This window comes from Schistocerca nitens, chromosome 1 (assembly GCF_023898315.1).
Source record: "Schistocerca nitens isolate TAMUIC-IGC-003100 chromosome 1, iqSchNite1.1, whole genome shotgun sequence".
Lineage (NCBI taxonomy): Eukaryota > Metazoa > Arthropoda > Insecta > Orthoptera > Acrididae > Schistocerca > Schistocerca nitens.
In genome coordinates this window covers 792218058-792244971 of record NC_064614.1, presented here as the reverse complement: position 1 = coordinate 792244971, position 26914 = coordinate 792218058, and the positions used below count along the sequence as shown (strand labels likewise).

The 26914-nt window shown below is 37.8% G+C and overlaps 1 protein-coding gene across 1 annotated transcript in view; it reads right to left on the bottom strand.

The window, feature by feature from the left end:
* Window positions 1–274: 274 nt before the first annotated feature.
* The window catches only part of LOC126262310 (ribonuclease P/MRP protein subunit POP5), a 94246-nt gene continuing 67606 nt past the window's right edge, over window positions 275–26914 (bottom strand). The window contains exon 4 of the mRNA XM_049958858.1: window positions 275–1549. Within this exon, the coding sequence (XP_049814815.1) occupies window positions 1406–1549 (144 nt within the window). The 3' untranslated portion in view covers window positions 275–1405. The remainder of the gene's footprint in view (window positions 1550–26914) is intronic.

Genomic DNA, 26914 nt, shown 5'->3' with positions numbered 1-26914 from the left:
AAGAAATTAACATCTGACTTCCCTAAGAATTTCAGAGTAGCTTTTCAGACAGCAAGTCATTTGGAATATAGGCTGAAACATAACAGTGATAAAATGGATAAAAAAAGTAATGGTAAAAAATACAAAGCCTCTGGGGTGTGTAAATTGAAATGTGGTTCACATAATAAGTTAACACATACCTCTTAAGTAATTCAAATTAAAAAGTTAAGGACTATTTAGATAAGAGAGTAGGAAATAGTGAAAAGTTGACATCATTTAGTAATAAAGAATGTCATTCAACCAAAAACTGTCATAATTTAATGATTCTAACTCTACAGTGCTAAGACATGGACCTCTGATGAACAATTTCAACATTTTGCTTCACTCATGCTATAATTCATTGTGGTGATTGGCTAACTCAGTTTTTTTTTTCATATAGGCCAAGGAGGTGACAAGGAATTCAACAGAATGTAAGAGGTACTATCAAGGTCCCGAAACAAAGTAATAGTGCTGATGTATTTCTAAATAAGATAATATTACTGTAATGCTAATTTCCTATTTATAGACCTAACATTTGTCACTTTACACTGAAGTATTAACATAAAAATAAAAACATTTAGACTCAAGTATGAACAATACACAATGAGAGTTTGATGATGAAAGCTGTGTTGATTTGCCACTAAACAAAGGAACAGGAAGCATTACAAACTTAATAAATCCTTCCCTTTTCATAGTATTACCCACAGGCATAAATCAGTTACATATTTTCAAATAAATTGTGTTCTCCTTCAATTAAGATGACATGTCTGATATCATTTTGAAAATAACTTGTGGATGAATGAATAGCTACCAAACCAATCACTGCTAGATACACTTTAGATAGTTACACCTTCAGTCTTATTTCTAACAAACAATTACAATAAATATTGAACAACCTCAAAATTGGAGGTATGGACAGTTTTATCAGTTTGACACCCACTAAAATTATATTTTACTTCACAAGTCCAGTTTGTCTCCACAAACACCACAGGGGATATTCAAGTGGTGCTTGTCGCCTTGTCAGTGATATGACTTCTGTACTCACTGGCAGACTTTAACAAACGTATATTCATTTTACATGTTAAACAATTTATGAATGAATTATAATCATTGTAAAAAATGTAGAAATTACTCATCTCCCACAATCTGTGAAAAACTAACATCTACAGTAATTTAATCATGAACACAAAACATGCAATATAAATTAAATAAAAATTGATAATTGGTGACAAGCCATAAAACCATTAGAATGGAATTCCCATGTTATAAAGACTGGAATGAATGCTATCAATATTGTGTTTGTTGTCATATGGCAAGAAGAAATTGCTTTCCAGATGAATTTTTAACATATTGAGGAAAAAGTATTTCACTTTCAAAATACAACACACTATGAACTTTTCTTTCCAGGATGCTGAGGGGAAATGAAGCTCTCTAGTGGCTTGAGATCCATGACTGCAGTTTCCATTGCATGCCTTTCCTCATCTGTTTTCAGCACAGACCAAATCTTAATGAGTTGTCGTTGCTGATAGCGCTGAAACAAAAATCATGTAAAACACTTCAGTAGCAATGCTGGATCAGAAATATCCATACAGAATTTCATATAAAAACTAACTGAACAGTAATCATCCTTTTTACAGCAGAGACATTGGTTCACAGGTAGATGCCATGTTTCTTGACTTCCGCAAGGCGTTCGATACAGTTCCCCACAGTCGTTTAATGAACAAAGTAAGAGCATATGGACTATTAGACCAATTGTGTGATTGGATTGAAGAGTTCCTAGATAACAGAATGCAGCATGTCATTCTCAATGGAGAGAAGTCTTCCGAAATAAGAGTGATTTCAGGTGTGCCGCAGGGGAGTGTCATAGGACCGTTGCTATTCACAATATACATAAATGACCTTGTGGATGACGTCGGAAGTTCACTGAGGCATTTTGCAGATGATGCTGTGGTGTATTGAGAGGTTGTAACAATGGAAAATTGTACGGAAATGCAGGAGGATCTGCAGGAATTGACGCATGGTGCAGGGAATGGCAATTCAATCTCAATGTAGACAAGTGTGATGTGCTGCGAATACATAGAAAGATAGATCCCTTATCATTTAGCTACAAAATAGCAGGTCAGCAACTGGAAGCAGTTAATTCCATAAATTATCTGGGAGTACGCATTAGGAGTGATTTAAAATGGAATGATCATATAAAGTTGATCGTCGGTAAAGCAGATGCCAGACTGAGATTCATTGGAAGAATCCTAAGGAAATGCAATCTGAAAACAAAGGAAGTAGGTTACAGTACGCTTGTTCGCCCACTGCTTGAATACTGCTCAGCAGTGTGGGATCCGTACCAGATAGGGTTGATAGAAGAGATAGAGAAGATCCAACGGAGAGCAGCGCGCTTCATTACAGGATCATTTAGTAATTGCGAAAGCGTTACGGAGATGATAGATAAACTCCAGTGGAAGACTCTGCAGGAGAGAGACTCAGCAGCTTGATACGGGCTTTTGTTAAAGTTTCGAGAACATACCTTCACCAAAGAGTCAAGCAGTATATTGCTCCCTCCTACGTATATCTCGCGAAGAGACCATGAGGATAAAATCAGAGAGATTAGAGCCCACACAGAAGCATACCGACAATCCTTCTTTCCACGAACAATACAAGACTGGAATAGAAGGGAGAACCGATAGAGGTACTCAGGGTACCACCCGCCACACACCGTCAGGTGGCTTGCGGAGTATGGATGTAGATGTAGATGTAGATATTTTGAAATTCTTCCAATCCATATGTGGCATACAGCAAATCAGTGCTTAACAGTATTGGTTAAAAACAGTCTTGATTGCAATTTTTCTCTCTCTTTTTTTTTTTTTTTTTTTTTTTTTTTTTCCAACGACGCGTTTCGCCTTATTTAGGCATCTTCAGGCTACTGAGTTTAATGAAGGCGGTGTTGGCCTGATATATTCGACGATGCCCTCTGGCTACACTGACTAAAGGATTCTTCTAAGAAATACCAAATTAAGGTATTTGCTCTTTCAATAGGTGATCTATTTATACATGCTTATAGGTTATCCAAGTCCGCACAATGTGACTGCAATTCTTAAATAGATGTATTTATTCTCTGTTTTCTGTGTAGATGGCCTGAAGATGCCTAAATAGTGTGAAATGCGTCACTGAAAAATAAAAATAAATAAATAAAAAAAACTAAAATTGCAGCCAAGACTGTTTTTAACCTATACAGCATATTTTGAGAAACAGCGTTCATTAGCTGTGAAGATGGCTGCAGCCCTCTTGTTATTACTTTATATAATAGGTGTTAGAAGCGGCTTCAAGTCTAATCAAGTGTTTTATGTATTACTGAGCTGCCTAGTGAGACAGAGAGGCACTTATAGCTACCCTGCAGGGTTCACTTGTTATGTCCTAACTGTCTGTCTACAGGCATTTCACTACACATTTGCAAACCATATTTTTGTGAACACTGTAAAGCAGGTATATTCCTACCCACTGAAAGTACATAGATCAGGAGTCCAACACACAAAGGAAGTCGTGACACAGGTAATAAGGGCAGTGAGGAGGAGAGTGGCAGTTTGTTAGGTTAGAGGGTCTTGGGAAAGTGCAGAAAGGACTTTAGTTTCAAAGGGTGCAGGACAAAAGCAGGAAGAGGGTAGACATAGCAACAAACAATATTGTAGTTGTAAACTGTTGTAGATGAGAACCAGAACTCCAAGTGGTAGTAGAAAGCACTGACTCTCAAACGGTTATCGGTATGGAAAGATGACTAAAGCCAGAAAAAGTTCAGCCACAATTTTTACAAAGGACCTAACCAAGTTCAGAAAGGATAGATTAAATAGAGTTGGTGGTGGAGTGTTTATTACTGTCAGAAGTAGTCTACACTGTAGTCAAACTGAACTAGATAGTTCCTGTGAGTTGTTATGTGTAGAGCTTATAACTGACAACTTGAATAAAGAGATAATTGGTTCCTTTTACTGACTCCCCAAATCAGATGATACAGTTGCTTTATAGTTCAAAGAAAACTTGAGTCTCATTTTGAATAGTTTCCTCACTCACACAATTATAGTTGGTAGTGACTTCAATCTACTATCAATATGCTGGTGAAAATACATGTTTAAAGTCAATGGTAGTCATGAAACGTCATCTGAAATCATACTGAATGCTTTCTCAGAAAATTATTTTGAACAATTAGTTCAGGAACCTATTCAAGTGAAAACATACTTGACCTCTTAGCAACAAAGAATCCTGAGCAAACAGGGAGCATAATGAGTAGAGTAGAGTAGAGTAGAGTAGAGTAGAGTAGAGTTTTATTGGTCCTGGTAATCATATAGTACACAAATAGTATATTATGATGTAGGACAAGTCAAATGTATAACAAAATATAATATTAAATTTGCATTAATGTCATTATTTATATATTAAATGATCACTGAGTTACAATATACAGAGCAAATATTGTACAAAAATAAAGAGTAGATATTTTAAAGCAGAAAAAACATGTACTGTACTGGCAGAGTAATGTGTGTATTACAGTAACATTTACATGGTAAATCATTAAAGTTCTACTAACATTTTATGATACAACACTAAAGCAAAGACACAAATCATTAGTGAACTTTCTAAAGGATCTCATGGAGGCTGTAGAAGCTGTGATGAGTCAAACATTATTAATATAATTAAAAATAATAGAGAGACCTCCTTCAGTGGAAAACATGTTTATACATATGAATGGAAAATGGTTATCTACAATAAAAGGGGCAAGTGTGACAGTGCTACAAGGAAATGGGGAAGATATAAATGAATTCCTGTTAATAGGTGACTTTGTGTTGAGAAATATTATGGTGTGAAATTGTAAGGCTGATGATCATCTTCGAGTTTGCTTCCATCAAATAAACAAATATTTTAAAAGCATTATGTATGAAAAGGAACGTGGTCAAAAATTGTACCATGTGGGTACATACTCCATTGGCAGCTGCAGTAAGGAATAAATTGCTAGTGCGACATGGAATCTGATTAGGTTGATGAAAACTGTAAACACAACTTCCAGGCTGATATTATCAGTATTGCCCACAGAATATGGGTGCATGATACATACACTGTCTGAATAAATAATGCCATTAGGCTGTGGTGTGACAAGTTTGGAGCAATATCCAGTGACCGAAATAAATTTTAAACAATAAATGTCTACTGAAAGATAGGCTACATCTCAATAGGTTAGGTACTTTAAATTTCAGTAAAATGTTTGTAGACATGGGCAAAATCTAAAAGAAAATTGATTTGTTCTAATGGGTGTGATAAATCCAAGATTCAAACTGAAAATGAAACACCAAAGGAAGGACACACTTAAAATCACAATCAAGAACAGAAATGGTTCACTGGTTAATGGAATATCAATGGCTTAACAGCAGGACCTTAAATTTTCTGAAAGTGGTGAACTTAAAATTATGCTTACAGAATATCTTAACAATGAAAATATCTAATTAAGTAACCACTGATTAACAGATGACTGTATAAATGTTTTGAATAGTATTAACACTTGCAATGCCAACACATTTTCTGCAATATATATGACCAATAGGGAGGGCATGGGAGGTGGGGGGGGGGACACAAAAAATTAAAAATTAAGAATTTCATTAAGTGATTAACAGTTAGCAACAGTGACCCAAGCACCAAAACGGGAACAGTGAGATTGACACTGCACTCGTACAAGACAAGTCTATTCTAGTTTAACAAAAAAGATCCAAGAAACATCTTTAATGTGCTACCACCTAAGGGCAGTTTGACCCAGGCACCATCTCTCCATTCCATTTTAGCAAAGATAAATCAAACACCACCTGTTTTGCAATAGTGAACCAAGTCATTCAAGTGACGTTACTGACAGCAACAAAAGAACTACTTTGTTTTTCTCATGTCATACAATTTCAAACAATATGGACCTTGGAAGAAACGCAGTTTGAAGAGGAAAGGAAAAATGAAGCAGAATTTCCTAATGACTTAAATTGATGAACGATAAACTGCTCCAACATCTTTTATTTCAGTGTAAGATGTACATACACAATATTGTTAACAATTTGTGTTGTTAAGTAGTGAATGAGAGGTTGTTCAATTAGTAGTCGTGGCATACAAACACTGCATATAAATTATATTCCCATTGATGTGTACATTCAAATAATCCTGAATGTATACAATTGTTTCATAGGGCTACATTACCAGTGGCTCTTGTTCATTTCGTTTGTTAGGTTACATTTTATGTATTTTAACATTTTTCATTCCTATTCTGGTCTAACCTAATCAACACAACCTTGTACAGTCCAGCATATATAAACACAGCCATTATTACATTAATTTGATTTTGGTGAAATAATATGGAATTATATATACTTTTTTGCTACATGACAGAAATACAGCTCCAGCTGAAGATTTATGCAAAGTTCTGAAACAAGACAGCTGAGAAAGGCTCAAAAAAGAAAGTATCCTTAGCAAAATGTGAAAATATGGAAACTGATAAGAAATAAGAATGGAGATTACTATAGTGCTAAAGGTGTATTCAAGCTGCCAAAGGAATTCAGATTCTTTGTCTGGAGAGAAAAAAAGAGAGAGGGAAAAAAGACCAGATGCTGTGAATGAAGAAACATGACATGACATAGCAACATAAAAAATTTAAGAATCACAATGAATTGCAACGTCATGATAAGACCTTATTACTTCTATGAGAAAACAGGTGTCAATTAAATGGAAAAGAAATGCATTACCTGAAAGGAATAAATTCTCAAGTGTGTATACAATGTTGGTGTTGAGGTTTGTCCTGATATTTTTGTGTAGACATTTTGTATTTCTCCCCAAAACATGAAGACAGCACTACAAAAGGATACCTCTGACAATATTGCTGACACATGGGGAGGGTAAGTTGGTCATGATGAGATTGGTGATGGAAGGGTTCAGGAAGTGGTAAGTCAAAGCAAGTAAAATTCCTAGATACAATTTGCCTTGATGTCCAAACATAACTGAGAAGGAATATTTTGAAAGCCACATAACAGTAGAATTTATGTATGAACAAAACCAATTTGAAGTTAACAATCCAATGAGCATGTCAAGGCATAAAGTCATATTCTACAAGTACTTCAGCATAAAAAACAAATCACTGAAAAAGGGTACTTGTAACCATTGCCACTCACTCTGTACAAAAATGCAACCAGAGATGATTCAACTCAGAAAGAAGCATTGCACTTAGAACATAAAAATCACTGAATAGTTGCAAGTTATACTGTCTCCCTAAATAAAGAGACTTATTTCCGACAGTCCTGTCACGTGGCGCCACGTATAACACTGCAACAGCGTATTTACGTAGCTTATGTAATCAGATACCAAATTTGGTTTATTACGTAGTATATCCCCAACAGAACAAAATAGTCCTGTCACGGTCGCCACTTTATAGTATAATAAAATAATGGAATAGATGATAATAAAATGCGTGGCTTTTTAAAATGTATTGAATTAATGAGATTAATTTTTCGGCGTGAATGACAAGCACAATAAGCTGAGCTATGCCTGGAAATAAGTCCGTATTAGTTCATATTATTTTGCAGGGCGGAGTAGTTTCTTTCTCCGCTGTAGATTTGTGCTTACCATTCTTTATAATACTACGTTTGGTCGCCGCGTTCACCTTTGAAGTCTTGACCGTGTTCCTATTAAGCTTATCGGATCTTCGTAATTTTCCAAAGTACACAGGTGGGCTTCAGTTATTGTAATTATTGTACTATTTGAAATAACAACTCACACGACCTTTCTGTTAATAAAACAATACTGTATTTTTCCAAACGGTGCACATATGAAATACACACTCCTCACTTATTCATAGCGACCCCAAAATGGCGGTCTACAATTACTCGCTAAAAAATTGGCGTGCTTCTCACTCTTTCACTAGCTGAGCGCGAATCCCTCCTTCCTCCTACTGGTACCAGAAAAAATCCTCTGTTTATTAACAACTGAAAGTCAAAAAATACATGACGGTAGGCATAGGCTCTATGATGGGCTACCGCTTCATCTTGTCTCTTTGCCTTTAAAGAAGACGAAAACATAAAGGAAATGCAAAAGGTTTATCACAAAGTGACACAAAAAAAGGCAAGATATGCAAAGAGCAAGACAGGTTGAAGGATTTGAAGTGATGACACTTCATCTTGAGAAGAAATTGTTCTTGCCAAGAACCCAAACCACCACTGCATTCTACAAAACAGTTGTGGATGTATAACTGCGGAGTTCAGTCTGGTGCAACAGAAAAAGGGTTTTGCTTTGTTTGGGTCAATGGCAGTGCAGATCGAGGTGCCCAAGAAGTAGGTTCCCGTCTCAGGAAGTATATTGAGAAAAATGTGAGGGAAAAAATTACTTAGCTAATTTTGTGGGCAGATTCATGTGGTGGCCAAAACCAATATATAAAAATAACCCTTGTGGTGAAATCTATTATGGAAAACATCCATCTCTCTGACTTCCGTCTCACTATGTTTCCCAATTGCCAGGCACACTTTTCTGCTGAATGATGCTGATTTCAGTGATGTTGAATACGTTTTGAAACTTCAGCAATACATGTACAACCTTAGACATAAAACCTGATCACTGGCCAGCAGCCAGTCCAAGCTGTTCACTAAGATGGCCAACACAATCAGTCACCCCTCAGAATTCAAAGTTCAGCCATGTACACAATTTAACAACACTGCAGGATGTGAAATTGTCTGGAGGAAGTGTTGCCTCCTTCTCAAGTTGTTACAGTCCTGTACGAGCTTGGGTCTAGTGGTAAATGTGAAATGTGAACACGAGGTCACGAATTCGAGACCACACACACTTATTTTTTTAACTGCATTCAGCTGTCTGCTAAATCTATCAGTCTGATGGAACCTCAAAGATAATTCACTTCACTTTCTAAAACACCAGTAATATCAAAAACTTCTGGAAACAATTCTGAAAAACAGCTCATAGCTGTGTCAAGATCAAAACATTATACAAACAATGGAAAATCCAGGATGGAATGTAACAATACCAGAGAAGGAAAGTTGCTACTCACCATATAGTGGAGATGCTGAGTCGCGATAGGCACAACAAAAAGATTCACACAATTAAAACTTTCGGCCCTTAAGGCCTTTGTCAGCAGTAGACACACATACACACATGCACACACACACACTCACTCACGTAAACGCAACTTGCACACACATCTGCAGTCTCAGAGAGCTGAAACCACACTGCAAACAGCAGCACCAGTGCATGGTGGGAGTGGCGACTGGGTGGGGATAAGGTGGAGGCTAAGGCGGGGAGGGAGAGGGATAGTATGGTGGGAGTGGCGGACAGTGAAGTGTTGCAGTTTAGAAAGAGGGCAGGAGAGAGAGTGTGGAGGGGAGAGAGGGTAAGTACCGGAAAGGAGAGAAATAAAAAGAAATTAAAAGACTGGGTGTGGCGATGAAATGACGGCTGTGTAGTGCTGGAATGGGAACAGGGAGGAGGCTGGATGGGTGAGGACAGGGACTAACGAAGGTTGAGGCCAGCAGGTTTACAGGAACGAAGGATGTATTGCAGGGAAAGTTGCCACTTGCGCAATTCAGAAAAGCTGGTGTTGGTGGGAAGGATCCATATGACAAAGGCTGTGAAGCAACCATTGAGATGAGGGATATCATGTTTGGCAGCGTGTTCAGCAACAGGGTGGTCCACTTGTTTTTTGGCCACAGTTTGTCGGTGGCCGTTCATGTGGACAGACTGCTTGTTGGTTGTCATGCCTACATAGAATGCAGCACAGAGGCTGCAGCTTAGCTTGTAAATCACATGACTGGTTTCACAGGTAGCCCTGCCTTTGATGGGATAGGTGATGTTAGTGACCGGACTGGAGTAGGTGGTGGTAGGAGGATATATGGGACAGGTCTTGCATCTAGGTCTATTACAGGGATATGAGCCATGAAGTAAGGGATTGGGAGCAGGGGTTGTGTAAGGATGGACGAGTATATTGTGTAGGTTCGGTGGACAGCGGAATACCACGGTAGGAGGGGTGGGAAGGATAGTGGGCAGGACATTTCTTCAAAATCAAATGGCTCAGAGCACTATGGGACTCAACTGCTGAGGTCATTAGTCCCCTAGAACTTAGAACTAGTTAAACCTAACTAACCTAAGGACATCACACACATCCTTCCCCGAGGCAGGATTCGAACCTGCGACTGTAGCGGTCTCGCGGTTCCAGACTGCAGCGCCAGAACTGCGTGACCACTTCGGCCGGCCAGGACATTTCTTATTTCAGGGCACGGCGAGAGGTAATCGAAACCCTGATGGAGAATGTAATTCAGTTGCTCCAGTCCCGGATGGTACTGAGTTACAAGGGGAATGCTCCTTTGTGGCCGGACTGTGGGACTTTGGGAGGTGGTGGGAGACTGGGAAAATAAGGCACGGAAGATTTGTTTCTGTACAAGAATGGGAGGATAATGAAGGCTTCAGTGAGACCCTCGGTATATTCTTAGAGGGACTGCTCGTCACTGCAGATGCTACGACCTCGGGTGGCTAGGCTGTACCGAAGGGACTTCTTGGTATGGAATGGGTGGCAGCTGTTGAAGTGGAGGTATTGCTGGTGGTTAGTAGGTTTGATATGGGCAGAGGTACTGATGTAGCCATCTCTGAGGTGAAGGTCAATATCTAGGAAGGTGGCTTGTTGGGTTGAGTAGGACCAGGTGAAGCAAATGGGGGAGAAGTTGTTGAGGTTCAGGAGGAATGTGAATAAGGTGTCCTCACCTTCAATCCAGATAGCAAAGATGTCATCAATTAATCAGAACCAGGTGAGGGGTTTAGGATTCTGGGCTTTTAGGAAGGATTCCTCTAGATGGCCCATGAATAGGTTACCATAGGGTGGTGTCATGCGGGTGCCCATAGCCGTACTGCGGATTTGTTTGTAGGTAATGCCTTCAAAGGAGAAGTAATTGTGGGTGAGGATATAGTTAGTCATGGAGACTAGGAAGGAGGTTATTGGTTTGGAATCCATAGTGTGTCTGGACAGGTAGTGTTCGATAGCAGTAAGGCCATGGGCATTAGGAATATTAGTGTACAGGGAGGTGGCATCAATAGTGACAAGCAGGGTACTGTGTGGTAAAGGGACAGGAACTGTGGAGAGTCGGTCGAGGAAATGGTTGGTATCTTTTATATAGGAGGATAGGTTCCTGGTAATAAGTTGAAGGTGTTGGTCTACGAGAACAGAGATTCTATCAGTGGGGACACAGTAACCGGCCACAATGGGGCGTCCTGGGTGGTTGAGTTTATGGACTTTAGGAAGCATGTAGAAGGTGGGAGTGTGGGGAGTGGTAGGAGTAAGTAGAGAAATGGACTCTGGGGAGAGGTTCTGGGATGGGCCTAAGGATTTGAGTAGTGACTGGAGATCCTGCTGGATTACTGGAATGGGATAACTGTGGCATGGTTTGTAGGTGGAAGTATCTGACATCCGACAGAGTCCTTCTGCCACATAATCTTTGCAGTTCAAAACAACGATGCTGGAGCCTTTGTCAGCAGGTTGGATTATAAGGTCGGGATCTGTATTTAGATGGTGGATTGCGGTTCTTTCTGGGGATGTAAGGTTAGTTTGCATGTTGAGGGATTTGGGGAATGATGTTGAGGCAAGGTTTGAGGTTAAGAAATTCTGGAAAGTTAACAGGGGGTGATTTGGAGGCAGTTGGGGTGGATCACGGTTGGATGGAGGAGTGAACTGAGTTAGGCAAGGTTCAATATTGGTCTTTGGTTTAGTCTGATTGGTCAGGTTGGTGGCGAAAAATTGATGGACCAGTAGTAGCAGAGAAGGTCTTTAACTAGTCCTGCATGGTTGAATGTGGGAGTGGGACAAAAGGTGAGGCCTTTGGAAAGGACTGATATTTCTGTGGGACTAAGGCTTCTGGAGGAAAGGTTCATAATTGTGTTGCAGATCTGTTTAGGTTCTGGGTTCTGTGTGGTGGTGGGAGGGAGTTTTGGAGTAGACACCTCTTGGACAAGAATGCCCTTTTCCCAATGCTTTTTATATCTTCCTCAATCCATTCATGATGGATTATTTTGCTATCTGGGTAGCAGAATTCCTTAACTGTATCTACTTCATGATCCCCAATTCCAATACTAATTTTCTCACTGTTCTCATTTCTGTTACTTCTCTTTCCTTTCCTTGTTCTTTGATTTACTCTCAATCCATATTCTACACTAACTAGACAGTTCATTCCATTCAACAGATACTGCAATTCTTCTTCATTTTCATGGTGGACGGCAATGTCATCAGTGGATCTTATCAACAACATCCTTTCTAAATGAAATTTAATCCCACTCTTGAGCCTTTCTTTTATTTCCATCACTGCTCACTTGACATTTTTAATCTGAGAACTTCGTTCTTGGTCTTCCAGTCTTATGCTTCCCTCTTGGTTCTTGTACATGCCACATTTTTCTCAGAATTTCCAAGTCAACAAATCCTGTTAATGTGTTGATTTTTCTTCACTCCTGATTCCATTATCAACTGCAATGTCAGATCTGCCTCTCTGGTACTTTTACCTTTCCTAAGGTGAAACTGATTGTCATGTAACACATCCTCAATTTTCTTTTCCATTCTCCTGTATATTATTCTTGTCAGCAACTTGAATGCTTTAACTGTTAAGCTGATTGTGCAATAATGCTCGCACTTGTGAGCTCTTGCTATCTCCAAAAGTCAGATGGTATATCGCCTGTCTCATATATTCTACACACCAGAATGAATAGTTGTTTTGTTGCCACATCTGTCAATGATTTTGCAAGTTCTGATGGCATGTTCTCTATGCCTTTTGCTTGATCAGATCTTAAGGTGTCCAAAGCCCTTTTAAATTTTGATTCTAATATTGGATCCCCTACCTCCTCCCTGTCGACTGTTTCTTCTTCCGCCACTTTATCAGGCAAGTCCTCCCCCCTCATAGAGGCCTCCAATGTATTCCTTCCACCTATTCACTCTCTATTCTACATTTAACAGTTGAATTCCCATTGCATTCTCAGTGTTACTTCACTCACTTTTAATTTCATAAAAGGTTGAACTTTGATTTTTCTATACATCGAGTCAGCCCCTCCGACACTCATTTCTTTTTGGATTTCCTCACATTTTTCATGCAGCCATTTCACCTTAGCTTCCCTACACTTGCTATTTATTTCATTCCTGAGAGACTTGTATTTCTGTATTCCTGAATTTCCCAGAACACATTCGTACTTACTTCTTTTGACGATCAACTGACATATTTCTTCCGTTACCCATGGTTTCCTAGCAGTTACTTTTCTTGTGCCTATGTTTTTCTTTCCAATTTCTGTGATTGCCTTTTTAGAGATGTCTGTTCCTCTTAAACTGAATTGCCTAATGAGCAATTCATTATTGCTGTTCTGGAGCCTCAGAGAACTTCAAGCATATCTTTTCATTCCTTAGTATTTCCGTATCCCACTTGTTTGTGCATTGATTCTTCTGGACTAGTCTCTTAAACTTCGGCCTACTGTCCATCATTACTAAACTGTGATCTAAGTCTATATCTGCATCTGGGTACACCTAACAATCCAATATTTAATTTCTGTCTGGCAATGATATACCGTAATCTAACTGGAACGTCCCCGTATCATTAGGTGTTTTCCAATTATACTTCCTTCTCTTGGGAGTCTTATACAGAGTATTTGCTATTACTAGCTGAAATTTATTGCATCTCAACAAGTCTTTCTCCTCTGTCATTCCTACTAGCAGGCCTATATTCTCCCATGACCTTTTCTTCTACTCCTTTACCTACAACAACATTCCAATAGCCCATGACCATTAGATTTTCATATTAAACAATGGAAATTCCACGTTGGAGCATCAATAACGTTAGGAAAAGGACAGATTGCTACTCACTACAAAGATGACACGCTGAGTTGCAGATACACACAACAAAAAGTCCGTTACACATTTAATTTTTGTCCAAAGTTTTCTTCAGAAAAGAAAACACACACACATTCACACAGGTAAGCACACCTCAAGCACACATGACTACTATCTCTGGCAGCTCAGACCAGCATTTTTATATCCCTTTACATACTGAACTACCCATTCAGTACCCTCATATACTTTATCTCTTCATCTTCTGCTTGCAATGCTGGCATGTATATTTGCGCTGCCAATTCTGATGAGAATGACCTCATCACTGAACTGTTCAAAATAACTCACGCTCTGACCTGTCTACCTATTCATAACGAATTCTACTTCCATTCTAGTATTTTTCTGCTGCTGTTGATATCACCCTACACTCCTCTGATCAGAAATCACTGTCTCTTTCCATTTCACTTCAATGACCATACATCATCTAGACTGATCCTCAGAAATTCCCTTTTCATGTTTTATAGTTTCCCAAGCATGTTCAAACTTCTGACATTTCATGCCCATATTTGTAGAACTTTACCCTTCCATTGGTTATTCAATCTTTTTCTCATGGTCACCTCCCAATTGGCAGCCCCTCAGGGAGATCTGAATGAGGGACTTGTCCGGAAACTTTTACCTATGGAGAGTACATTATCATGTCACTTTTTCTATTACAGGACATAGATCTTGTGGACACACATTATGTGTCTTTAATGCAGTGGTTTCAATTCTATTCTGCACCCTAATGCCATGGAACATCATGATTCTTCCACCTTTTAGGGGCAGTTTCTCACCCCAAGGGCAAGAGACTGCCCTAAAACTCCATCCTCTTTGATAAGGCCATTGGCAGAACAAGGGTGACTTTTTATGCTGGAAGTCTTCAGCTGTCACTTACGATGATTTTTATTCAGAATTTAAACAATGGCATCATTTCAACCTGGTATCCAGGACATCTGGATTACTAGTAACAGAATATGAAGCTTATGAAGACTGAGTAAGCAAGTCACAAGTGGGGGGAAAAGATGTAGCATATGTATCATGTTGTTTGTTTCGGGTTTAATAGAGGGGTGAAGACAACAGTGGCAGCACGAATCGTTTGTAATGTGTGCATTGGGCGTATGTTTTCGGGCAAAACACACTGGAATGGGATTTGCTTGTTTCAAGAAAGACCATTTTGGTGTGAATGATTTTCAGCATTCAGGAAGTATTGATAACTGACTGAAATATGTGATTAACTATGACCATTTAACCATCATGCTACATTTTCATTCACTAGGCAAGGTTCAGAAATCTAGTTTAGGAGTACTGCTTGCTCTAACTCAAAGTAACAAAAACAGAGGAACATTACTGCACATTTGCTAGAATTCCATCAGTTCACTCATTGAGCATTCCTATGTAATATTGTTCTGGTGATGAATTATGATGTGTTTATGCTAACTTCTTAGTAAGAAATTAATGGCTAAGTCTGAACAACAAAAATATACTTGAGCGAAGGGTAGTGGCAATATGACATTTTTCATCTGGTAGTTCAGATGCCTCACATACTTATTATTCTGATATTATAGCCTCAGATGTTTACCTTTCTTGTTCCATATCAAACAACTGTCACAAAAATTGCTTTCCAGATGAACATGCAATTCAAATCTGGTTTGACAACATCTTTAATTCAGAACTAGTAGGTTCGTTCCTACAGGTGTGAAATCAGCAAACTACGTGATCATTGTCAGATTGTTTTGGGTACTCTGGAAGAATATACAGGCTGTCACAGGAGGAATCGTCAATAATCAGCGAAGGACAGGAATGATCATTCTGATCATTCGAAGCAAAACAGGTCTTGCAACATGGGCTCTAAAATGCATACCTTAAGATTATGAGCAGTTGTTCAGTATAAGAGAAAAACTGCTCATGGCCCCTACAGTATGCACTTTGGAGCCCATATTTTCTAGAACTTTTTCCTTGTTTTGGTCCATACTGCTACCTCCAAAAATATGGAAAGCAAAGAACTTGCAGTAGAAGATATTTGTTTCACAGAACTGAAGATGAATAAGTGCTCATAGATCTTAAGTCATGCATTTTATAGACCTTGATTACTAGACTTTTAGTTTTGAATCATCATTCCTGTCATATCCCTGAATATTGGTCATTACTCCTGGGCACCCTGTACTGTTGATAATTAATTTCTCTGATACTTCTTGCTGTTATCAGTAAACTAATGGAAAATGTTATTAAAGTATGCACTGTACTAAAACAAATGAAATACAACACAATAACCTCACGATGGAAGTCTAGTTTAGTAACACATAAATTATTTGTAACACTAGCATGCCTAATAGCCGCGAATTTGTAAAATAGTACACTCTTTGGACTTCAGAATGGTCTATGTTTGTGTCAAATGAAAGTAGAACATAAATGTTGTAATTTATATATAAAAAGAAGGTATATTCAGTTACCAAAAGTTATGTACATAGAAGCGGAAAGACGCATTATCATGTGCAGTATCGTAAGTTTTTTGCCCTTAAACCATGGCATACTGAAAGTAAGCATGACTACTTTTGACAGAGAGAGTTTCTTAAAATTTCCTTATTGATTTTTGATCAGGCTGCTTGTAACTTTATTGAAGAAAGGCTAAATTAACGTCCAGAGAGACTGAAACTGCACTCCAAAGTAACCTTCACTTTACAGACAACAATGTTACCCCAGAGCTAGCAAGGACCTTTGGTATTTGTCTCCTCCTTATTGCACCAGTTGCGGCTTGGACAGACAAATCAGAATGTAAAAGACGAATTTAGTTGCAATATAATATCCACATGCAATGACTTTCCTGGACTCTGAATGATAAAATGTCACAAACAACAAATGAATTTAGCAGGACAATTCTGTGCTAACCAGGAAGTAATTGATCAGTTAAAGAGCTGGCAAACATATTCTGCATTGTTGGCAAGATTCAGTTATAATACTAGCAGGACTTGACTAGCAGGACTTGACTAGCAGGACTTGACTAGAAGAAGGGATCGGTTGGTAGGACATGTCCTGAGGCATCAAGGGATCACAAATTTAGCATTGGAGGGCAGCGTGGAGGGTAAAAATCGTAGAGGGAGACCAAGAGATCAATACACTAAGCAGATTCAGAAGGATGTAGGTTGCAGTAGGTACTGGGAGATGAAGGAGCTTGCACAGGATAGATTAGCATGGAGAACTGCATCAAACCAGTCTCAGGACTGAAGACCACAACAACAACAAGGGATTTATGCGACTTTCCCCTCACAATAAGCAGCTCAGGGAGAAAACATGCTCATATAGAGTGGGGTCGCCACCAGTTCAAGACAGGGAAATACCCATCACAGCTGTCGAGTTACACCTTGGTAACTGTGACCTGAATTTTCTGGTAGCTTAGAAGCATTTGTTGGTACAGGGTGTTTCAAAAATGACCGGTATATTTGAAACGGCAATACAAACTAAACGAGCAGCGATAGAAATACACCGTTTGTTGCAATATGCTTGGGACAACAGTACACTTTCAGGTAGACAAACTTTCAAAATTACAGTAGTTACAATTGTCAACAACAGATGGCGCTGCGGTCTGGGAAACTCTATAGTACGATATTTTCCACATATCCACCATGCGTAGCAATAATATGGCGTAGTCTCTGAATGAAATTACCCGAAACCTTTGACAACGTGTCTGGCGGAATGGCTTCACATGCAGATGAGATGTACTGCTTCAGCTGTTCAATTGTTTCTGGATTCTGGCGGTACACCCGGTCTTTCAAGTGTCCCCACAGAAAGAAGTCACAGGGGTTCATGTCTGGCGAATAGGGAGGCCAATCCACGCCGCCTCCTGTATGTTTCGGATAGCCCAAAGCAATCACACGATCATCGAAATATTCATTCAGGAAATTAAAGCCGTCGGCCGTGCGATGTGGCCGGGCACCATCTTGCATTAACCACGAGGTGTTCGCAGTGTCGTCTAAGGCAGTTTGTAACCGCCACAAATTCACGAAGAATGTCCAGATAGCGTGATGCAGTAATCGTTTCGGATCTGAAAAATGGGCCAATGATTACTTTGGAAGAAATGGCGGCCCAGACCAGTACTTTTTGAGGATGCAGGGACGATGGGACTGCAACATGGGGCTTTTCGGTTCCCCATATGCGCCAGTTCTGTTTATTGACGAAGCCGTCCAGGTAAAAATAAGCTTCGTCAGTAAACCAAATGCTGCCCACATGCATATCGCCATCATCAATCCTGTGCACTATATCGTTAGCGAATGTCTCTCGTGCAGCAATGGTAGCGGCGCTGAGGGGTTGCCGCGTTTGAATTTTGTATGGATAGAGGTGTAAACTCTGGCGCATGAGACGATACGTGGACGTTGGCGTCATTTGGACCGCAGCTGCAACACGGCAAACGGAAACCCGAGGCCGCTGTTGGATCACCTGCACTAACTGCGCGTTGCCCTCTGTGGTTGTCGTACGCGGTCGCCCTACCTTTCCAGCACGTTCATCCGTCACATTCCCAGTCCGTTGAAATTTTTCAAACAGATCCTTTATTGTATCGCTTTTCAGTCCTTTGGTTACATTAAACCTCCATTGAAAACATCGTCTTGTTGCAACAACACCGTGTTCTAGGCGGTGGAATTCCAACACCAGACAAATCCTCTGTTCTAAGGAATAAACCATGTTGTCCACAGCACACTTGCACGTTGTGAACAGCACACGCTTACAGCAGAAAGACGACGTACAGAATGGTGCACCCACAGACTGCTTTGTCTTCTATATCTTTCACATCACTTGCAACGCCATCTGTTGTTGAAAATTGTAACTACTGTAATTTCGAAAGTTTGTCCGCCTGAAAATGTACTGTTGTCCCAAGCATATTGCAACAAACAGTGTATTTCTATCGCTGCTCGTTTAGTTTTTATTGCCGTTTCAAATATACCGGTCATTTTTGAAACACCCTGTATGAATCCATCAGGCACTAAATTAATAATGCTCCATGCTGCCTATGGAATGCTGGATGGAAAATAAGCACCACACTCAACCTGGTTCTCTCTGCCTTATGTGCATTACAACTTGGAAAGGGCTTTAACATATGTCACTTTTGCATTTATTGACTAACTTGGCAAGTATGTAGATGGAGCAAAATAATACAATACATATTTTTTTATTTGTGCCCAATTTAACTTTTAACAAATAAAACATGCCCCAAAAGATAATTTGGCATATTACATTTGATGAGAATATCTTGAAATAATGACATATAAAAATGTTTTTGTATAAAAGTTGATAAATGTGTAACGTTCCCTGGCTTACTCACGTTATTAAAGAACAAGAGTTTATTTGTACCATATACGCCGCTCTGGGCAAGTTGTATATATCGTAATTATTGAACAAAAATATTACTGAATGTGGTGTAAAAGACATTTGTTATTCTCCTTATATTTTTGTTGTAATATTTCTCTGTATTTAGGATAGGAATTTTTCTGTATTTATTATGTGATTGTAAAATGTGTCAATATTTGCGGTATCAGAGATATGAAAATTTGCCAGAAGAGAATAATATCGTCAATTGACAAAGAAATGTTAATAATCAGTACTACTATATAAACACAATGCATTATGTATTCTTTGGTCTTTTCTGTTCAGAAGTCATTGCAGTAGGACACTGTGAAAGAGTTTTTTACGAATGTGTAGACTTCTTTTGTCTCTGTCTGGACTTAGCCGCCATTAGACGATGCGTTACGAATTAATGTGAGTTGTATTACTGTTTGATCTAAATATATCAGTATTTATCAAAAGTGTGAATTATTTATGTAAATTAGCTTGCCCACGTCATCTATAAAATTTCTTTAAGAATTTTTCAGCATTTTTAGCGGTGTTGCTGGGCTGTGCCGCGACCAACAATAGCAGAGGCGGCACAATTAAAAAATTATCAAACCCGTAAATCGGGAACAGATGCATAAAAATCAATAGTGAATTAAGAAATTGTTCTTCTTTTTCAGTGATCCTGTGGCTGATAAAATTTGAATTAATTATACGTTTGTGCATTCGTAGGCGGATAGTTAATGTTAGTTAACATTGAAATTTAAACAGTTTGGTTCTTTAAAATAACTCAAATGCATAGTGAAGTAGGTTTGATCAGTGATAAATGTCGGCTTGGCAATAATTAAAACATTTTATGCTGATAGAGATAATCTTGTGTTCTGTGGCTAGTGCCGGGATAAAATTCAGTAAAAATATTTAACAAAACCCACTGCATCTAGAAAGTGTATGCCAAGGCCGAATGATCTAAAGGACTCAATTCTCAACCAAATATTATTATCCAGTTAATATGAGTGCACGTAATATTTTTTTTAAATGTACGTAATTATTAAGAAAGTAAAATTTTTATTACCACACGAAAATAAGAGAGTGGTTCTACAACAAAGTTCGCACGAAAGAAAATTAACTTAAAAGCAAAAGATAAAATTTATTATTCTTCTTTAACGAAATTTCAAATCCATTCATATTCCCGATTTCGTTAAAAATGATTAAAATTTTTGAAAACTTTATAATCAAATTTTGTAATAATCTGAAAATTTGAAAAATGCCCCACCATAATTAATTAATTCTGAAAAATGAAAATTTTTGATACAAAATAAATTAAAGTAGCTTTGACGCTACATACATCCATGTGTAACAAAGCTTCTTTCTGAAGTACCATTTCTGGAAAATAAGCTGTACACAGTGTGCTGTCAGAGTATTTTCAACATACCTAATTAAAATATTTATACATTCATTATCAGCCTGGTATTTATTTTATACTGTTATTTTATGTTCTACATTCTTTTGTTTTAATACAATGTTTCACATACATGTATTTTGTTAATTGAGAATAATACATAACTTATTATTATGATACAAAGTCATTACACTAATGATAATTTGTAACTGAATGCTTAAAACACATTGTTTTCTTACACCAAGCACATAAAATGGACAAAATTTCTTCACGTAATATACTGACAGAGAATACAATATAAAACAAAATTCAGCCAGATATCAAATTGTTGCAGGGATCCTCTAAACATCCTGATCTACATCAGATATATTTCAGTACATTGGTGTGCAATGGCAAAAAGAACAGAATATGTACTAGTGGCTGCTGCTTAACTATATTGTTTTGCAAGTGGAGATTGACATCAAAACAGTTCTGAAAGTCTTCTTACAAGGTTTTTCCAACATCAAAAGACATATACGTACCTTATCTGCACTTGTGCTGTCAAGTCCTTTGTGATCAACAGATGAACAAGTTTTTAGTGCTCTGTTAGATGGTCAACATTGTTTTCTTTTCCCACAGTGACCACCCACCTTTTCATAGTTTTGAAAGAAATTAATGGTGGGTTTGGACCAAGAATCTTTTCTTGAAGCCCCAAATGTCCTTGTGAAAGAATCTAAATCTGGTAAACAAATGTCTGAAAAAAAGATGTTTGAAAAATGTTTCCTTTCCTAGAGATGGAGAAAAATCTGTATTATCACTAGGTTCTATGTGCTCTGCATCTGAAAAAACTGTATAGTGCATCGTACCTGAGGACAAGGAACTTGTTCCTCTGGTAATACCAAAAGGCTCAATGGTACAGGTACAGTGATGTAAATGGCTTGGAAGCTGCAGTTACTAGTCCAAAATAAATTCTTTTCACCAAGGCTTGTCAATGTACTGAAGTATGCCTGATACAAACAGGATATTTACAGACTCACCTGCAACAATTTGAAATCTTGAATTTTTTTTTTTATGTTTTGTTCACTGTCATGTTTATTATGTGAATAAATTTCATTCATGCTACATTTTAAGCATTTATTTACAGATTATCACCTTCGTAATGATTTTGTATCATAATAATGACTTACTTATTACCTTCAACTACCAAAATACATGTATGTGAAATTGTAAACTGAAAAACAGACAAAAAATGAATGTAAAACAAAAAATAATTTAAAACTTAAAATAAATATTGGTAAAATAAGTAACTACCTAGACTAATAATGAATGAATAGATATTTTAATTGGGTATGTTGAAAATACTCTGACAGCACATTGCGTATAGCTAATTTTTCCAAAAAAGGTATTTCAGAAACAAGCTTTATTACATATGGATGTATGTAGTTTGAAAGCTTCTTTAACTTATATTGTAGCAAAGTTTTCATTTTTCAGAATTAAGTAATGGTAGTGGAGGATTTTGCCAAATTTCACATCATTACAAAATTTGATTATACAGTTTTCAAGTATGTTAATTGCATATCAACTTTTATACGAGAAACATTTTTTATATATCATTGTTTTAAAGATGTTCCCTCCAAAACTAATATGCCAAATTAGCTTTTGCAGTATGTTTTATACATTAAAAGTGAAATTGGGCAAAAACAAAAAAATGTGTGCTGCATTATTTTGCCTCGTCTACACACCCAGCAAGTTTTGTCAAGATTGTATATTCACACTTAGGAATCTTCTTTTGTAAGCATCAGAAGTGGTAATAGTGTAATCATCACAAGTAAATGAGTTTTGTCATACTATCAGTATTTATAGACTAAATGAGAGTTTTGCTTAAGGATGGCTTTTTCTACACAATATCATCAGTGTTGTGTGTTTCATGCTCTACATTCTGGTGACAACTGCTTCTCTTTCATGTTAGCTGTTTTGACTTTCTCCACTCCCATCTGAGCCCACCTTTTTAGTCATGATATATAGTTTCTGTGCACAGTAAAATTTCTTAATATGGAACTTTGTATTATTTGTAGCTTATGAAGTCTCTCAGCAGATGTTCATGTTTTGAAATCAGTGCTGTATTTTTATCTAATCATTTTTATTCCTATGTTTTGGAGACAGTGCCAAAGACAGCACACATAAGAAAAATATTTTCGAAGTCTGTAATTATCGAAAGATATGTGGCCTACTCAGAATGTTTGCAGTGTGTAACCACTGGAACAATCCAAAAATGTGAATCGCACCTCACGAAATAACTTTCTAGTTTTCACTATGCTTAAGACAGAAAAACATAAATGGCTATTGACTTATGTTTATTTTGCACTCAGAGGATCTGAGTATTATTAGTAAAAATGCTCTAGTCCCTAAACCTAGTTACAGAAATGCATGTAAGACTCGTTGACATATGCTTCAAGTACTCTGGGCCTTGCAAGTTGTATCTTTGATACACTTATGGAACTCATTGGCTAATGTTCCTCCTGCTAGTAGTATAACTCAATCTTGCCAACAATGTAGAACATGTTTGGCGACTCTTTAACTGATCAATCAGTTCCTGGTTAGCACAGAATTAGCCTGCTACATTCATTTGATTTTCATGACATTTCCATGGAACAATCAGCATCATTTTCATTTAAGGTGTGACATAAGGTTATCAATTTATGATTTAGACTTAAAGAAAGTCATTGCATGCAGATATAATACTGCAACTACACTTGTCTTTTACATTCTGATTTGTCTGTCCTGCCAACAATAGGGACAAGAAGGGAGAGACAAACACTTAAGCTCTTCGCTAGCTCTAAGGTAACATGATCCCCTTTAACGTGACGGCTTCTTTGGCTTGCACTCCCAGAGTCACTGAAAGCTAGAGTTTAAGTTACAAGCAGTCAGATCGAAAATCAGTAAGGAAATCTTGAGAAACCACCTCCATCGAAAGTAGTCATGCTCATTTTCAGTATGCCATAATGTAAGGGTGAAAATTTATGATACTGCACAATTGATAATGCATCTTTTCGCTTCCGCCTATATAATTTTTGGTGACTATGGATAAACAATTTTTTTTTATAAAATACCACACTTCCATTCTATTTGCATTTGACAAATGACAGAGAGTAAACACTGGCCATTTCGAAGTGCAAAGTGAGCTAGAGGCACAGACAGGGATTCCATTGTTGCCATTTTCAAGCTACAGTTGTGCAAACACATGCTCTGCAAGTGAATAATGTGTGTATACTCCAAATTATACCCTCACTTGCTTGTGCAGAATTTACCACCACCATCAGCCATGACAACTTGAAACAAATGGAATAAAGATTCACTAAATAACTCACTGTTATCATGTCTAATGAACACAATGGCTATGACTTTCACAGCACAGCACTGAGAACACTACTGAACATTCAGCAGTCGTCAGATAATGTGTGATGTAGATGCAAAGAACAAGCCTAAACTCCACCACTTCCATATTTTAGGAGGTGGTAGTATGGACCAAAACAAGGTAAAAGGTCCAATAAACTGGGCTCCAAAGTGCATACCATAAGGGCTATCAGCACTTTTCACCTTATCTGCAGTGGAACATTTCTCTTATACTGAACAACTGCTCATAACCCTTAAGGTAAGCATCTTAGAGCCTGTGTTTACTCAACTTCTTTGCTCTGAATGATCGTTCCTGTTATATCCCTGAATATAGACCATTCCTCCTGGGACAGCCTGTATATTCTTTCAGATTACCTGAAACACTCTGACAATGCTCATGTAGTTTACCAATTTCATGCCTGTAGAAACCTTCTCATTCCAAATTAAAGATGTTGTCAAAAAAGGTTTGAATTGAATTTTCATCTGAAAAGGAATTTTCTTGATAGTTGTTTGATAAGGAACGGCAAAGTTAAAAACCTGAGGGCATAAGATCAGTAGAATAAGTGTGTGAGTCATGATTCCACAAACAAGCTCCTGGATATGTATGTCTGTGACATCAGCAAAGTGCCTTATATATAGTAGCAGCACATGATGCAGTTTTGTCAGTCACTTTTCTTACAGTGTGACCAAAAGGTCTCTCAGTGGCAACAAATACCAGCTCTGATGAACAGACCACTGGGGAGGAGACTGTAGAGCACAATACACATTTCAAGACACCAGATCGAAAATATTAAATTGACACTGCCCTTGGCTTGAGCACATGTCTTCTGAATCTTGCCTAGAGTATGCAAATGTTGCTTGATGGTTACAGGAACACAGTTCATCGCTTATGTCAGTCAATCATTGGGACTTCCTAAATGTAGAAAATCATTCATGCCAGAACAGTCTTTCTTGAAACAAGCAAACTATGTAGGTTCTTTAAATGGCCTACACATATAAATAGATATTTGTGCCATCTCCGTACGGCAAAGGTATCATAGGGATGTATGGTTAAATGTATGCTGACAGAAAATTGAAGAACAAAACAAAAATACCAATTATTTTATGTACCTCATTTGTCTTTTTTTCACCTATCTTGGTGTGTTGGTATTACGAGCTTGTGTCAGAAAGACACAAGTAATTGAGTTGTCTCAGTATTGTGTTAAGTAAAAGCTCTAATATGCAGAAGTCATATGTTTTCATTCTACTACCGAGCTACGTCCTCATTTCCTTCTCCTGTTTCAATTAGGAGTTGCATTTTAAATACCAGATCTTCGGGGAGGAAGTCAACAGGAAGAGAGAACAGCTGCCATAACCGCAACACTGTTGTTGTACATCATTGAGAAGAAGAGATATACTACCAATCCACACACTAAACTAGGAGACATTAATATGAATTCTATGTTTTAGAACTGTCCCAACATTTTTAGTAAACATGCATCTATGTCTGCGCGTGTTCCTGTGCAGATAATCTTTGGTGTGGCTTAATGATAATTACTGCATATGTCTCTCTCCCCAATCAATATATCCGACGACCATGATTCGAAATCACCATCAGGAGAAAGTTAGCATATTTGTAATAATTTAAAATGATTATATAATTTTGTAAATTTCATTTTATACTAATTATTGTCTTTCTCTGTTTCATATGGGATATTATGTTACCACAATGAGGATGGAAATCACATGTTGTGTGAAAGATGAAGCATAATCAATTGGAGAATTAATTCAGGAAGCAGCAAAAAGCCAATGAAAAGACAGGAGAATTCATGATCCACTGCGTGCATGACTGCACTTAGTAGCATCCCTGCCAATAGTGATTGTAGTATGTTTCCTCATCCAATTCCCAAATTGAAGCATTCACATAAAATACATAGACATTTGGACAGAAAATTAATTTTAGCAAGAGAAATGTTTGCATACAACTGAATTACGCCAACAATGTATTTTGATACATGTTAGCGACTAAATAGGTTTTGTAGCGGTATCCTCACTCTTACAAACAGAATAATTCATTTTCAAAAGTATTCATTTATTTTGTCATTTTGTAAAATTATCAAAAAATGAGTACACACAACAGGCACACTGTTGTCAGTCTATTGCCAGAAAGCCAGGCACAAGATGTCGCCAAAACAGATGTAACAACAAATGAAATCAAAACTGAAAAAAATTGGTCGTAGTGACGATGACCAATCACATTTTTCAATTAATATGGATACAGATGATAGTAACATTATCATTCAAAATGATATAATGGTGACAGTAGATGAGACAGGGTCACAATCTTCCCCAGGGAGTATTTTTTCCCCTGATGAAAATGTAATGCATGACAGTGTGGATTTATTAAATCATTATTTGTGTGTCAAACTTATGCCTACTGCAAACTTGATTGGACAGGGTACAATGCACACACTGGAAACCCTGATCATGATGCACATGTTACAACAGTTATTTAAACAAAGTGTCAAAGGTTTTAAGAATGAATTCGAGGAAGAGCAAAAACAAACACTCCGACAGAGTACTGATGAAAAATTTAATCATTTTACAAAGCAACAGACAGATACACAAAAGGAATTACTTGAACAGCAAAAGCAAACTCTTGATGTTTTCAAAACTGACGTAACACAACAATTCAATGACTTGGCAAAAGATTTGTATGCTGATCTTCCAAATAAATTATCCAATAAATTTGTAAGTATGGGGAAAGACCTAAAAACACAATTGCTCACTGATTTGTCACAATATACAAATAATGTAAGCCAAAAAGTGTCATCAGTAGGCATGACACAAGAACAGTTCGTGGAAAAGGTGGAAGAAGTATCTGGGGGTCAGACAAAAATGCAGCAGGAGCAGTCACAATTTTGTGCCGGAATATAAATACACTT